Below are 17,099 nucleotides of genomic sequence, written 5' to 3' on the forward strand. Positions count from 1 at the left end.
CCAAATGATGATATAATTCAATATAAAAATATTAGGTAAATATTTGATACCAGGTTACTCACACTTCTGAATTGCAACCTGGTGTTGCCTAATGGAAACTTAATTTATTTAGCAATAGCACTTAGAGACGGCTGTAAAAGCCCTCTCTAAGCAGTTTACAGAGTCAGCATATTTCCACCAACAATCTGGGTCCTCGTTTTACCCACCTCGGAAGGATGGAAGGCTGAGTCAGCCTTGAGCCTGGTGAGATTCGAATTGCCAAATTGCAGGCAGTCGACAGTCAGCAGAAGTAGCCTTCAGTACTGCACGCTAACCACTGCAACACCTCGGCTCTTTGACTTTGTTCTCCAGATTCCAATTGTCAAGATGAGGCTCCTCTTTCTGAATGGCAGTGTTCTTTAAAATTACACCTAAGGACTATATTCTTTCACTGAGATATTTTTAAAAGTGCATCACATTTTTTTAATGCAATGAGGCTTGCATGAATGTCTGGATGGAATGCACTGAAATTAAAACTGGATATTGGACTAGCCATAAAAATCTATAATATTAATTCTGTTTAAGCATTATACTGCATTGATAATATACAAATCAGTACTAGAGCACATATTTCCAACAATATTAGAGGTCACTCTCCCAATATCTGTGCATATTCTTTTTTATGTTAAGAAAGGGACATTTCTACTTATTTTGGGGACCCAGCACAATTCAAAGACCTGAAAGATTAGAATTCTAAAGTATGAAGGGAATCTCCATGACTGGAGAATGCCCCATATTGCCTAAATTTGCCATTTCAACATATAGATTTAACAAAGCAGAGAAGTTATCAGGGCATGACAGATGTAATTCTAAAGAGAGGTGATGCTATGAAAAAGCAAATATGGCAGTGATATAAAACATATTATTCTCTGCCTCCTCCCCAAACTGTTTGTTTGTCTGTGAATCTTGATCATATGTGCAATCTTTTCTCATTTGTATTAAATCAATAAAACAATTATTTAATACAGTCCTCTATGGCTCAAGAGGAGGAAGGAAAATTATTATAGAGACAGGGATGGGTTTAAAGATATAGTGCATACTTAAAGTACTAAATATTAGGGCTGCTATACTTGGGGTGCAAAAATCCCAGCAATGAGATACCAAGAACTCTTAATTCCTTGCTTTTATGTAGTTGTTATCTGTATTTTTGCATTGAAATCTACGATTGCAATTATCACCCACAGAGTTAACAAGAAAAAATACATATAGACTAAACTATGAAGTCTTTGTGTCTTAGTCTACTACATCAAGTAATGTAACTTTTTTTGTTTGTTTGTTTAGACCTACTGCTGCTTAAAACCATTTTTATAATCATTAACTTAATAAAATTAAATCACATTTGTAAAAGCATGTTTCATTGAAAACAATAATTAGGGTAATGATATGTTGTATATGATACGATGAAGCAAATGTGTTGTCTTGAATTTAGCAACTGCAGTCCCTACATGATGCAATGACAAGATTGGACACAGCCTTATCTGTCTATTTATTTCCTCTTACTCACTGATTTCCCAATAGAGTACAGTATATTACAGCATGGATGTCACTGCTATGCAACCTCTCCAAGCTGAAGGAGTGGGGCAACCCACTTCAAACTTTTCAGATTTTAGCTAGTGTCAGCATTTGGCAAAAAAGATTTTCAGTTCTAATAGACTTACATAAGGCAAGGCAGTCAGCTGGCTATAAGCATACAGTAATTATTAAACTATAATACTTGGGGGGATTCAGACTTCACCATCCTCATGATTAAATCTCATTGCTTGATTTGATTAACTGAGTAAATCTGAGTTCAATTCCTTTTTCCATGATACCACAACAGCTGTATTAGTGGTAGATTTACTGTCTCTTCTAAACTGATTTGTAAACTTTGTTTATATCTAAATGCCATTAAGGTTCTCTAAGTTCCAAAAAAGAGATCTGAGTATCACAGGACCCCACCCAAATTTCCCAAAGTCAAGATCAAGTTGTAACTTGACAGAGTGAAATAATTAGATGAGTTAAGAGGGTAATCTTATTAATTTTAATTAAATGTAAATCAAATTTAATGAAATATTATTATTGTCTTATCCCTGCCCACCTCTTTTTGGAAAAGGGTTTTTTCTTCCACTTCCAAACGTTGGTGTTGGAGAAGGTTCTTAAGAATATTATGGACAGCCAAGAAAATAAATAAATGGGTCGTTGAATCCAGAGTTCTTATTCAAGGCACAAATGACCAGCCTCAGATTATCCTATCTGAGACACATTATGTGAACACCTAGCTTTCTGGAGAAGGCTCTGATGCTGGGAAAGGTGGAAGAAAAGGACACCAGAAGCAAGGGATAGACTCAGTTACAGTTGCAATGAATGCATTATTGGAAGACCTGAGGTTATGGATAGATTGTTGTGTAGTAAATCTAATCTATGTGGTCACGAAGAATCAACATTAATTTGATAGCAAATCATTCCCCTTTCCCCAAAATGACCCTTGATCCTGAAACTACACTGTTGTCCTTGAAATTCACAAATCTTTGGGAGATCCATTCCTTTCCTTTATATTTCATTCTACAAACTTAGAGCATTGTTCAAGAATTCTGAATCAAATTGTTTATGGGTATGCAATCTCATAAATCTGCTGTTAGGAGGAAACAGACTTAGAACAATTCTCTACTCTAGCTTAAGATGTTTCTGTCTTCTGCTGTTTCCTGCTGCTTCTTAGGCCAGAAATTCCAGTTTGGATTGAAATGGGTTACTAACAAGTCTAGGCTGGTGCTATGTGGACTATGGCCATTGCAAGATCTGATTGCACATCCCTGACTACTTGTCCTTATCATCCATGTAGGGAAGGCAAGCCTTGCTGGATGCCCACGGAAAGATGTAAGATTTGAATGGAACATGAGCTTCTAGGGATGAGAAGAGTTTCATTGATTTAACTTGCCATCACTGATCAACTGCAAGACTATAAAAACATGTAGAGACTGTCAGGGGTGAAATTCAGCAGGTTCTGGAGAACCGGTAGTGGAAATTTTGAGTAGTTTGGAGCAGTGGTGGGCTGCCCCCAGTTCGCACTGGTTCTATAGAACCAGTAGTAAAACCAGCGGAAGGTTCCACCCACCGACCCTGATGTCATCAAAATGCTTCTGCGCATGTGCAGAAGAGCGCATGAGCGCTTGCTTTGCTTACGCACGCGTGTGGCTCCACTGCAAACCGGTAATAAAGGTAATTAGAACCCACCCCTGGTTTGTAGAACCCGCAAATACCATCTCTGGCTGGCCCCAGAGTGGGGAAAGAATGTGCATTTTGCAGTATTTTCTCCCTAGAGTGGGGTAGGAATGGAGATTTTGCAGTATCCTTCCCCTGCCATGCCCACCAAGCCACACCATGTCCACCAAGCCACGCCCACAGAACTGGTAGTAAAAAAATTTGAATTTCACCATTGGAGACTGTCTACATAGCACAGTGACCAGCCCCTGAAGGGTGGCAAGAGGACAAATACTGCAGTCAGTTGGAGCTGAGATTACCAGAAGATCAGAACAAAGAACTTCTGAGGAACATCTGCTCTGAAGGGTTTAAGACAGCTCTGGTGAGAAAAGAGTTGTGTTTTTTTTTTAATCGAAACCAACAAAGACTTTGTGGTTTCATTTGCAACAGGCGGTGAGTAAGGGAGGATGACATCTGTTCCAAGGAAAGTTGGGGGACCCATAATGACAACTGGCCAAGCAGAAAGTGCAGATACTGTATATTCTTACTCAGAAATGCCCTCACTCACATCTGTGGTTTGTTTTAATGACTATATTTGCAAACTAAACTATTTTTTAAAATCAATTTGAATCCCCCAAAATACAAAAGAGGATCACAAATACCTGATATCATTATCACAGTCAGTTATCAAGATTCATTTTTTCAGCACAGTATTTATTTCTTGGAGATATTTAACACCTAATTCATGTAAAAATAACCTTTCAATTACATGAATTCCCAGAAAATGGAATCTGACACAAATCTGTTATATATCTATCAAGAGTGGTTAAAGAGCCACGCTAGAATGAAAGCTAGTTCTGCTTTAGGCATGAAAATTGACTGGGTGTCTAGGTGACTTTTCACCAGTCTCTCTTTCTCACCCCAACCCACCTCACTAGGAAAAATAGGAGGAGGAAGGAAATTTAGGTATGTTCGCTGTCTTGAATTATTTATAAAAACAATAAAGGTGGGATAAAAATAAATAAATATATAAACATAAGATTATACCTCTGCAAATTGTTAACTAGTTTAAAACATCCAATAAGTGATGGCTCAGCACTTTTTTCAATATAGGAAAGTGCAGTTTCCTTAATGTGCCTCAGGAAGATGATTCAGCAACTTAAAAAGTATTTTGATTAAGTACGCTTAACATTCTGTTCTAGGTTAATTGGTCTTGGATAGTAAAAATATTTTATTAACTAGAAACCTTGAAAAGCAAATATTAATTATTAAACATTAATCTTGATGAGTGAACATATTCTAATAAATAGCATGCCAGACACTGCAGGAGTCAATTATGCTGTTTAGATAAAGTTTCACCTTCATGTTATCTCTGTTCCCACAAATCAGAATTCTGTACAATCCAGAACACTATAAAACGTGCAACGAGATTTTAAAGGAAAAATTAGTATCATGAACTTGACTGCATTCACACTAGTGCTAATCAGTGTTGTTTAATTAACTCACATTCTAGGTCACATGATACATTGAATCTTAAACTAACCAACTTGGCTAGTTTGTATTCTGTGTCACAATTTTCTCCCCCTTCCCTAATTAACACCAACAAAGTTTCAAACATTGTCATATAGATAACTAAGTCTTTAATTGTCCTGGTTCAATGCAGTACATGAACTCAACCATTATGATAAATAACAACAAACCACTAGTCTTATAATTTTTCCTCTTGTTAATTTCTGCCCCTTTTCAAGAATTCTGACCATATATTTTTTTAAATATTTCAAAAGTTAATGTGCTGTGTCCTGATGTCTTCCCATCTCCACACCTACTCCATCCCCTTGCCATGCTTGTCAGGCAGGGGCACTATTCAGCAGGTTCTGACAGGTTCTGGAGAATACCACCTCTGGCTGGCCCCAGTGTGGGATGGGAATGGAGATTTTGCAGTATCCTTCCCCTGGAGTGGGTTGGGAATGGAGATTTTGCAGTATCCTTCCCCTACCACACCCACCAAGCCACACCCACCAAGCCACACCACGCCCACCAAGTCACGCCCACAGAACTGGTAGTAAAAAAATTTGAATTCCACCACTATTGTCAGGGCAGAAAATGTAACACAGAAAAGAAACCAGTTTACTCTCTGTTCACAGAGCTAAAGTCATTAATGCAAATTTAAAACTGTTCTTCATGTTAGACAGGTGAGAGGACAAAAGACTTCATTTGGGTCAGCTATACAACGGAATTTTTTGACCTTTGCGCTAATCTGCTTTTTTCCACTAGGTGATTGTAACCTTTATCATCTGGTTATGATTTGACATTATTTTCTTTCTCTTTCAGAACTTATCCCTGATAATCATGTGCCACTTGACATCTTGGCACGATGTAATTGATTAGACCAGGGGCATCTGCAGGCAATTGAAGCCCTGTCCCTTTTTTATACACGATAATTTGTAGCTGCCAACTTACCTTTTTCATTCCCCGCTCCCCGTGGATGCTCCTGAATCAGTCTTGTATACACCACTGAGAATGCACAAAACTAAATATATTGCTTTCTAAATCTAAAGTGGTTGGGAAGAAAAGCCCCCGGTTTTCAAAACAACTAAAAACATGTTTCTTAGTTTGTCATACCACACTGCAATAGGATTGTCAACTGTTTTTGCTCATCCTTTTGCAGCATAGCAAGAAAGTGAGCATTAGCCTAATTAATTTTGCACCAGGAATGCATTTCTATTATGCCTGTATAAGGGTAAATATGTCCCTTTTGTAGGACCTCTGACATACGGTTAAAAACATGGATATTGTTCTGGGCCTTTCAAAGCTTTAATGAACACTGCCCCCTTTCAGTTCAGCCATTTTACCTATTTGGTTCCAACATTATTTGCATGACTATATGCGATTAAGATTAGCACAATGATCAGCATAGTTACTGTACTTTAAGAGGTATTTTAATAAGCTAATCATATAAGCAGAGCAAAACTACAAGCCTTCTTCCCCTTCCCTGTGAAATGATTGGTTGTCATTTCAAGACAAGGAAAACCTTGACATCCAGAGATTCAAAGATTGATTCTATATATTAGAACCAGCATGGGTGAGTCTATGCCTACGCCATTAAATCAGCATACCATCTTATATATATTGTCATTATCAAACAAAACACCACATTTTGAATCATTAGGTCCACTTCCCTTAACCTTAGGCATTTTATAGAGATATTTCATAGGATGACCAAGACTGTTTGAGGGAAATCTATTAATATCTCATCACAAGGCTCTGTATTTGTCTGTTAACTTTAGGAGTGCTCTAGCCTGATGTTGTACAGCTGCAAGTGAGTCCATGATTGTGTTTGCTTTTAATCAAAGGAATAGAACTTCACAATCCTAGATTTGTGATAAATATATCTTTCTTGAGTTTGCTTACCTGCAGTTACTTTCTACAGTTTCCACTGTGGTATTGTATTGTTATATCTCTGACTTTCAAAAGCAGATTGTCATGCAGAGTGGAAGTGTAAAACACAATTCAAGAGACACAACACAAAACACTGGCTTGTGCTCATGTCTCTGGGACACATTATTTTCAGAAACTCCTTATTAATATAGTAAAAGAAATGGAGACATTCTATCTATCTTACCTGATTTTATACAGTCCGAAGTTTTACAAATACCATCTGGAAAAAAACAAAAAGGATGGATAAGGATGTTATTTTTTTTTCATAGTGCATTAACGTCATTGTACTTAAACTTTTGAAACTCATCCCTAATAGATATAAACTAAATGTGCCTATTTATATAATGCAGACATCTGCTTCTTCAAGACATTTGGATTTGTCCTAGTACTAGGTCACTATTCTGACAGCAAAGAATTAAAATAGAAGCTTCATCAATATAAAATAAGTATACTGAAATTAGGACAGGAAAAAGTGAAGTTCTCAGTATGCATGAATGCAAAGGAAAAGACAAAGTATTGTTTGAGAGGGAAAAGACTTACCATATTTTTTTCATCATGTCTGTGCCTGACTTGGCAAGGAAACATGCTAGATGAAAAACTAAAAATGTGTATGGAATAAAGTTTGAGATTGGTTTGAGGGCAAAACAATTATTGACAGTTGAAAACAAACCTCCTTTTGATTGTCCATCAGATTTGAGCTCAGAAAGTAAGATGGACAATTTTTCCAACTTTTAATGAGAAGTGGTGTACAAATGTTTTAAATCAATGGCATTTCTCCTGAGGAAGCAATACTTTTCCAGTGATTTCAGGGCTCCCTTTTTTTAATGATGCTAATACTGTTTTTGGAAAAGCCAAGTAAGACGATTTCTTTCATTCTTCTTACTACTGCTCACTGAGAGTCATTGTGGTTGGAAATTTTTAACACTTTTGGATTGAGGTCCTCATGCAGCAAGACAGATTAATTCAAATATGGATGATTACACCCCTCTGAGACAAAAAAGACACCCAGAATAGACTTGTTTGGAGTGTGGGTGGAAGTGTGTGGCTAACCATATATTTACTGATGTTTTTAGGTCTGTTTAGAGAACTAAAATCTCAACTACCCATCTACAGAAAGAGCTTTGGGATACTTAGGATGCAGCTGCCAAATCTGGGCTGAAAACAATCCAGTTGGCCACTTGGTAGAAGCTTGTTGATGTCTTTCTGACCTCTAATGGTCATCTGGATTTTTTTCTGCCCACATAGATAGGCTTAATTTAAGGACAAGTAAGTGATAAGATCTGACAAGAAATTGGAATTGCTGATATTTGTTTCCATGTGTGTGTTTTCAGATGACAAGGAAGAAATATTTGATCTCTGAGTTATGGTAGCAGATGCAATTTATGTGAAAAAGGAACTGAAAATTTCTTAGGTGAACATCCTTTCTATAATGTAACTATTATAAAAAAAAAAAGTAAGACTCAATCTCTTTTCTGCTACCCACACTTTAATGTAATGCACATTCTTAAACTTCACCAAATTATGAAAAATACTACATTATTTGGACCTAAGGATAATCTAATTTTTGCCAAAGGATAGAAAGAAGAAAGAATTAAGATGCTAAAATAGATATGATATATGTCTTCTAAACAGTTTTTGAAGCTGCAGAAAGGAAATATTTTTGTCACAGTGAAAAGGAAATGACTAACAGAATTTGAATTAAGTGTGTTAAGCATGTATGTGTTAATTTTTTTAATGGCTAAGGGATTTTTTTCTGAAGAAATGATCTTGTATTATTTCTTCAGAACAACTAGCCTTGTGGTGCAATCAGGACAATCTTGAACTAAATACACTCAAAACTTTAGAAATGGTGGTAGATTTTTGGAGAAACCCTCCTATACTACCATCTCTTACAATACTAGACAACACAGTATCAACAGTAGAGTCTATCATCATAAAAACATCATCAAAAAAGCATAACAAAGAATGTTCTTTCTGTGCCAACTCAGAAAGCTCAAACTGCCCAAGGAGCTGCTGATATATTTCTACAGAGGAATTATTGAGTCTGTCACCTGCACCTCTATAACTGTCTGGTTTGGCTCTGCAACCAAACAAGACAGACCCAGATTTCACCAGATAATTAGAATTGCAGAAAAAATAATTGCTACCAATCTGCCTTCCATTGAGGACCTGTATACTACACGAGTCAAAAAGAGGTCTGTGAAAATAGCTACAGACCCCTCGCATCCTGGACATAAATTGTTTCAACTTCTACCCTCAAAATGAAGCTATAGGGCTCTGCACACTAGAACAACCACAAGACAAAAGGACAGTTTTTTCTTGAATGCTATCACTCTGCTAAACAACTAATTCCCACAACACTGTCAAATTAACTACTAAGACTGTAGTTCTTCTCATCCTTACTACTACCTATCTCTTGCCACTTATGGCTATATCCATGTTGCTTGTATCTTTACAACTTATATTGTTTTTATTGTTTCTTAGTATGATTTGATTGCTTATTAGTATCCTATCACTATCACAAATTGTATCTTATGATTCTTGAAAAATATATTTTATTTTTTCTTTATGTACACTGAGCGCATATGCACCAAAGACAAATTCCTTGTGTGTCCAATCACATTTGGCCAATAAAGAATTCTATTGTATTGAATCTGAATATAAAATAATTGCAGCAAATACTCCTTACTAGTCAGTGATAAAATTACCTATCACATCTTCTATTACAAGATTACAGGAAATTAACCCAAAGACTAGGAAGTGGCCCCAGAAATACAGATAATTCAGGTTTATTCTCTCTACCACCCAGAGGGAAGGGACAAAACCAATATGAAACAATAGGCATTCCTTGAGAGATTAATGTTAGGTGAGAAATGGATAGGAGACAAAAGAAAGAGAATAAGTTCTGAAAGAGATCTGCCTTTTTCTAGGTGTCAAATACAGAGATACAGTCAGAGAAGTGTCAGATTCAGATACAGAGTTTTGAAATGCATATTTAACCTTCATGTTGCTACTCTGTTCAATCTATCTGTTAGTAAATAAAACTCAAATATTTTTAAAAAGTGCCAATTCACCTCTAATTACCATTTTCCAGTGTCAAGCAATATAGATTAGTTGGAGGATTCCTTTATATTTTTAACACTCAGAAAAGGCAGGGGAGGAGAATATTAGTGTAATGTTGGCAAATATACTTTAAAATATAATTATAGTATAATTGTCAGTCCTGAAGGCCCAATGCAATAGTTATATTTATTATCCATCCCTCCCTTTTTTCTGCAGATTTCATGGGGGGTGTCTCCATTTTATTACCACAACAGCAGTCTTGTGTCTTTGGTTTGATACAGAATGACTAGCCCAACATGGGAATTTGAGTGTGACATATTCACTATATAACTATATTCACAATGTTACATTGACTGTCTAGTTGACGATGGAATCCTACCTAGTTGCCTTTGAGAAATCTGATTCAAATACAGATCTATCAAGTTTTAGTATTAAAAATGTCAAAATAGATTTTAAGATACAAATATTAAAAGGAGACTCTTATTTTATATATTATAATTGTTAAATTTATCCCCTGTTTTTCTCCAAGAATTCAAATATATCTTCAGAAGATTTATTTTCATTTACTCACACAACAGCAAGCTTTTGATGTAGGTTGGGCTAAGAAAGAATTATCATTCCAAAGTCATTCAGTAAGTTTCTATACCTATGGCTGGACTTGATCTTGAGTGTTCTTGGTTCTAGTCCTACCCTTTAGCCATTAAATCATACTACATCACAACATAATATGGACTGTTTTCTAGTTTAGTAGCTAAAATTTCAACAATTCTACAGCTCAATCATTCTAATCAAATTGCTCTGCCTAGAGTATTGTAATCAAATCTGTTTCTAGTAAATTATATTCACTGACATTTTCTCTTCTCACTTATAATATAATGTTTTCAATTTTTGTTACCGACATTTTAAGTTTAGGGAGGGGCTCCTACTTACCATCATATGTTGCATACAGAATGATCATGGTGATGGCCACTATAGCAAGAAGCAGCACTACAGCAGCAAGTCCAATTTCCAGTGGACTCCAGCGCAGTTTTCTCTTTGGTTTTGGGGAGTTCATTTCAGTTATATCCATCTGACTTTCTGACTTAGCCATAACCTAGAGTCTGGCAAGAAAAAGAAGACAGAACCCAATGACTGAAACAGTAGAACAATGGAAATCTTTAGTTCCTCTTAGTCACTTTTTTTCCAATGAGGAAGAGAAAATAGTGGTTTTTTTTTAAAGAACCAGTCAACATAGTAAGTCGAGGTATTTTTTGCTACTTACAACCCACAGAATAATGGTGCTCTTACACAAATAGAGAGTAAGGCTAAAAAGGGACTAAAAATAAATGTCAGCTTGCTTTTATTGCCCACATATCTGTTTTATTGTAGTCTAGTGGTACAAGAGTTCACAAGTGAGTGAAATTCAGCTCTGTTTGAATAAAAATTAACTTAACCTTTCAATCTTTGATCCTTTGCCAATGAACAAAAGTGTTTCATTTTGCCTCTCAGCAATGTTCAAATCCTTCTAGCAATTAATACAAGAGCTTTTAATTGACTTTTTATATGTAACCTTTATTAAAGATTTTTTAAAAGGTAAACTTGACAGTGATACAAACTAATGTAACGTAATAAAAAGAAAAGAAAAAGAAATAAAAGAGAAAGCGAAAAGTGAAAGAAAGAAAGAAAGGGGAAATAGAAAAGAAAGAACAAAGTTACAAAGAATTGTAAAGTTACAAGTAAAGTTTAAAAAGTTACAAATTACATATTGATCTACAAAGCAGATAATTATAAGTATAATTATAAATTTATACATGTATCTTTTACTCTATGGTTACTACATAATCTAATAATCAAAACCATCTATTATTAATTCATTTTTTCCTGTTTCATGTGAAAAATCTATAATAGATTTTCAGTCAGCAATAAATGTAGATAATGTTTTTTCTCTGATCAAATACATTTTAGCCATCATCTTCACCAACCTTTCCTAGTCCTGAATCTTTACGTATACAATGATCTTCCTGAACTTTTCATGTATTAAAAAAAGTTCCATGACTTTTTTCCAGCTGTTTCTCCATCCATACCAAAAGAAACATTTTGTTTCAATTATATATTAATTTTTAAGAATCTGTGAATTGGTATATATATTTGGACCCAGAATCTTCTAGCTTTTTTACACATCCACCAAACTTGATAAAATGCTCCTTCTTGTTTATATTTCCAGCATAAATTTGATGTCACTTTATATATTCTAGACAATTTCTCTGGTAACATATAACATATAAGTACTCTGGTACAATACTTAATAAAAGTACTCTTTAAGATTACAACATAGTGTACATTTCTTTTCAGCCACATTTTTCTCATTGTTCCAGCTTTATATTATATTTAAAATGGGATAAATTTTAGCCCAAATTTTGCATTTCAATAAGTTTAAACATTTTAGCAATTACATATTTATCATTTGTACACAATTCTGTTTCAAACTCAGTCTTACAATGTTCAACACTATGAATTATTTTGTTTTATGTATTTATTGATGTATTTATTGATGTATGTATGTATTTATGTATGTATTTATTTATAAAATTTATAGGCTGCCCATGTTACATCAAGGTGGGTGGCTTTAAATCTTGAATCTTTCTAATTGTAAACATGAGAACCATTGACAACTATATCTCTGTGCCACTGGTTCTTTTTTTATTTTATATTTCCTTTAACAATAATATAGTATTTCAAAAAGTTCTTAATTTATTACTCCACTAGTATACAACCATCTCAGTAGGTTAGGGCTAGGGTTAAGGCAAATGGGAAGCCTGCTCTGGACTTGAGAGTTAACCAGGAAGAGGTCTGGTTAATATTTGGATGGGAGACCTCAAAGGAATATCGGAGCTGTAGGTTAAATGAAAGTAAAACAAATGAACAAAAAAATCCTGAAAGAATGCAGTGGTATCCTATTTCCATGTTGCTGCCAAGAAAATACCATAGAGACATTACTGAACTTGCTAGGAGTTGAGCTCAATTTGAAGGAGACTTTATTTTAATATCCGAGAGACAAAAAAAGGAACTCCCTTGGGTATAAGATATAGATTTGAAACTGTACAGCTCAGTGAAGATGTTGATTTCATTTGTGGCAGCTGAGAACAAGAAGAATCCATGCTAAGAAAGGGATGGAAAATTTGACAGCCAACCTTGAAGTGCCTTTATATCTACCTATGGCATAGCCTAAGTGAAATTCTGGTTATTTTTCTGGACATCCTATTTGAAGAAAAAAAAAGGATATAACATTGCTGGACAAAGCACAGAAGAGTGCAAACAAAATTATTGAGGCCCCAAGCATCATCCTTGCAAGTAAAAGCCAGAATTTTTGAAACTCTTTAGTTTGGAACAAAAGTGACGGGCTGGGGCAGAGACATTATCAAAGTATATAGAACCACGTATGACACTATCAAAGTGTATAGAACTATACCAGTGGTGGGTTTCAAAATTTCTTACTACTGGTTCTGTGGGTGTGGCTTGGTGGGCATGGCAGGGGAAGGATACTATAAAATCTCCATTCCCTCCCCAATCCAGGGGAAGGATGCGAAATCCCCATTTCCTCCTGATCAGCTGGGACTTGGGAGGCAGATAATAGATGGGGGTGGGGCAAGTCAGAATTTTTACTACTGGTTCTCCGAGCTACTCAAAATTTCCGCTGCCGGTTCTCCAGAACTGGTCAGAACCTGCTGAAACCCACCTCTGAACTATACTGTATATGACAGAGAAAATAATATGGAGAGGTTTTCCCTCTGATTCAGAATACTAGGGATAAGAGACATCTAATGAAACTCACTAGAAGAAGATTTGGAACAGAGAACAAAAAGCATTTTTAAAAAATAAAGTGCAGAATTAACCTGTCAAATTTATTACCAGGTGACATGATGGTGGCCATCAACTTGAATGGCATTAAAAGAGGATTGGATAAATTCATAAAGGACATGTCTGTCAAGGCTATTTTGAAGAATTAAAATTTTCTCCAGGTTGGAGAAACAGCCTTCCAAATATCATTTGCAGTGTCATAGCTGTAGAAAAGGGATATTTCTCCACTTTCTCCTTGGAAGTTATCCAGAAGCATTTGAATGAGCACTCAAGGCTAATGTGAGCCTTGGTATTATCCATCAGGGCTATTCATATGTTTTTACAACACTCCCCCCAAAACAGAGTTAGTCAAAAGTAAATAAAGACCTGTGTTGAAAATGGCTAAGGAAAGATAGTTTTAGGATAGTGATGGCAAATCTATGATATGTGTCTCAAAAGTGACACATCATGATAATTTAGGTGGACATGCCAGGATTCACCAAATCCCAACAACAGCTATTCTCAAAAGCATATCCCATTCTCATGCAGTATGGACATATTGAGGCAGCACAAGAATTGGCTCTGCTCTGCTCTGCTCTGGAACCTCCAAAATTCATGCAAGACTGGGGCATGCTTTTCCATGATTTTTAGAGGCTGCAGGAAAGCATTATCTCCAAAGCTGCTTGAAGAACGAAGACCTCATGCAACTTTGAGCAACCTCAGGTAGGCTGCAGGGGTCTGTCAAAAAGGGGTCTCTTCAGAAAGAGGATCTGAAGATAAGCAGTTTGGGCAGATCATGGGGAACACTGGGCCACGGCAGCAACCACACTGGTCTCCAAGGTTTGTGCACCTTGGGGAATAGTGCAAGATGACCTTTGTTAAGTTCTGGGTGAAGAATGGAGGCGAGGCCAGAGTGATTTCTAACAGTTCTTTATTCAATACTGCCTGTGAGGCAATCTCCACCCTGGCTGACATAGCTCCTTTTATATGAAACTGCTCAGCCAAACAACCAATTAGGAGAGATTATTTTCCCGCTCCAATAGAGGACCAGAACGAGAACTTCAACTGACAACTATACACTATATACAATACATAATAACCTTTTTCATTGGCAGCAGTAGCACTAAGACTGAAGACAAGGCCTGGGCCTCTACTTTAGGCCTAGCCTTAGCCCTGCTGCCAAGTGCTGCTGTTTAGGGTGGTTAACATGGCTGGCGGGTGGGGAGATAGATAATTATTTCTCCTTTGTTTGGGGGGAAAGGGACATACCAACTGAGTAAAGTTAGGCATTTTCTCACATTTAGATACACTGAGCCCAAAAGGTTTGCCATTACTGACCTAGATGATCTATTCTATGACACAAAATAAGATTGGTGGTATGTTGCAGTTTTCCCACCTTATGGCTCCTTAAAATTTATATTCTTCCCTTCCCATAATGTTTTCTTGAAATTTGGAATAAAACCAATCAAGATAGCATGAAACCTATCAGAGATGGGTGACATAGCAATTAAAGTTTCAGACTGCAACCTTGATTTGGGACTATAGTGGGAGACTTTAGGATTACCTGTCCTACTATCAAAACTTCGTAGGATTCTTGTTATTTGACCAGCCTTTGTGTGGTAGATACTGTACAACCTGGGCACTGCTCTCCCAAAAGCAAGGACTAAAAAGTAATGGTGAACATCACAGACAGATTTCAGCTACTGATTGTGAAAAATTGATGGTAATCTTTCATTTTCTTCAAAGAAAATTTCTGATTGCAGTATTTTGTAATTTCACATCTCTTCTTAAGGATTTGAACTGCCACTGACAAGCCTGGAAAGAAATCATGAGGCCATGCAGATTGTAGAGCTTTGCAAGCAGATCTCCAAAGGCAAAAATGTGCAATCTACATATGAATTTATAGTTCATGCTATTATACTTTGGAGCTTTATTTGCATACTACCAAGAGCCTTGGTAGTACAGGGGTTTAAGGCACCCTGTTATTAAGCTGGTTATTAAGACCAGCTGCCTGCAATTACTGCAGGGTTCGAATCTCGCCAAGGCTCAAGGTTGACTCAGCCTTCCATCCTTTCTAAGGTAGGTAAAATGAGGACCTAGTTGTGGGGGCAATAAGCTGACTTTGTATAAATATACAAAAGGATGAAGGCTATTGCTTACATTGTAAGCCGCCCTGAGTCTTCGGAGAAGGGCGGCATATAAATCAAATTAAAAAAAAAATGCAAAATATAGTCAGAGAAGTGTTTCTTCATGGCTGTTGTGCTCTAACAAAGTGTACTTATTAGATGAACCCGCTGCTATTGAATCTTTACAGAGCTCAATTCTGTGGTTGCTCATGCAGACAAAACACAAATGTTTAAAGGCTTAAGAATCGTTTCTCCTATGCAATAAAAATAACTGTAATCTGTAAACTGTAATACTGTAATCATGTTGGCTAATTTTCCATCAGATTCACAATCAGTAGAATATTCCATCTTATATATACACCTATGTGTGATCAAAACATGGCAAATGAGAGATGATTGATTTCATATGGGGAAAATGGGAATCCAAAACTCAACATTCCAACACTCACATTTCAAATGTTGTACAGTTTGAAATTTCTTGACATACCTGGAATGTTCTGAAAGGAGTAAATCATACACTTTCCTCCCTCATTGCATATATATCTGAAAATGAGTCTGTAATTCAGTTTGATCTCAGCAGGGATGTGAAATGGTTAGCTTGAATCTTTTTAGCTTGCAATCTTATTTATTGTTTTGTTATTATGTTAATTGAGTTCAGGTAGTGTCAAATTTTGCTTTTTTTCAGTTCCAGGGGGTTTAAGATGCAGCTTACAAATACTTTAAATAAATGTAAATCTAAATATTGGGAATAACTGAAAATAAAATACTGGTGTCATAATGTAATCACATCTGGAATACTTTTAGAAGTGTAAGTTATCGGACTTTAAAAAGATATTATACAGCTAAAACTGGTCCAGAGATTACGCTGCAAAATTATGGAGACATTGAAGCAAACCTTCTATTAAAGAAGATTAAAATATTTAGGACATTTTAGATCAGGAAAGAAGTGAATAAACACATGACATAGATAATATATAAAATTATGCATAGTACTGTAAGGATGAATGAGACTGAGGGGGGAAAAATCCTCTTTTAATTCACAAAGAAACTAATTATGTAGTTATTTTCCCCAAATTCCTTTTTAAAATTTCTCTTTTCTACATTTTTACTGAAAACTAAAAATCTTGTTATTGCCATTCAGAGATTTCTTTCAGCTCTGAGACCACATTTGACAGTGCAATAAAAGCAGGGTCATTCTCATTCATTCCTGACCCATCTCTAAACTATGTAAGTGCAAGACAAGTGTAAATGTAACACTTGTTTTATTCTTCTGGACAGGATCATGAAGGAAATTTTAACAATAAATTCTGTTTCACTTAACTGAATGAGAACTGGGAACAAATGAATAATTATTTTTTCTCTACTGCATTAAGTATTGTGTTTCCTTGACTAGTGATATTTTCTTGACTAGTGGTTAAGACCTTTTAATTCAGACCCAGG

At 36.0% G+C, this 17,099-nt stretch overlaps 1 protein-coding gene across 5 annotated transcripts in view; it reads right to left on the reverse strand.

The window, feature by feature from the left end:
* MME (membrane metalloendopeptidase) overlaps positions 1 to 17,099 on the reverse strand; it is a 71,327-nt gene that overhangs the window by 45,574 nt on the left and 8,654 nt on the right. For 4 of the 5 annotated variants that reach the window (XM_034439169.3, XM_034439170.3, XM_034439171.3 and 1 more), the window contains exons 2-3: positions 10,648 to 10,817; positions 6,839 to 6,874 (exon numbers count right to left, since the gene is read on the reverse strand). In XM_034439169.3, the coding sequence (XP_034295060.1) occupies positions 6,839 to 6,874; positions 10,648 to 10,807 (196 nt within the window). In that variant the 5' untranslated portion in view covers positions 10,808 to 10,817. Of the gene's footprint in view, positions 1 to 6,838; positions 6,875 to 10,647; positions 10,818 to 10,978; positions 11,079 to 17,099 lie in introns of those variants that run through there. The other variant, XM_034439172.2, reaches the window with a different exon arrangement.

This window comes from Pantherophis guttatus, chromosome 6 (assembly GCF_059756535.1).
Source record: "Pantherophis guttatus breed Tessera chromosome 6, ASM5975653v1, whole genome shotgun sequence".
Classification (NCBI taxonomy): Eukaryota; Metazoa; Chordata; class Lepidosauria; order Squamata; family Colubridae; genus Pantherophis; species Pantherophis guttatus.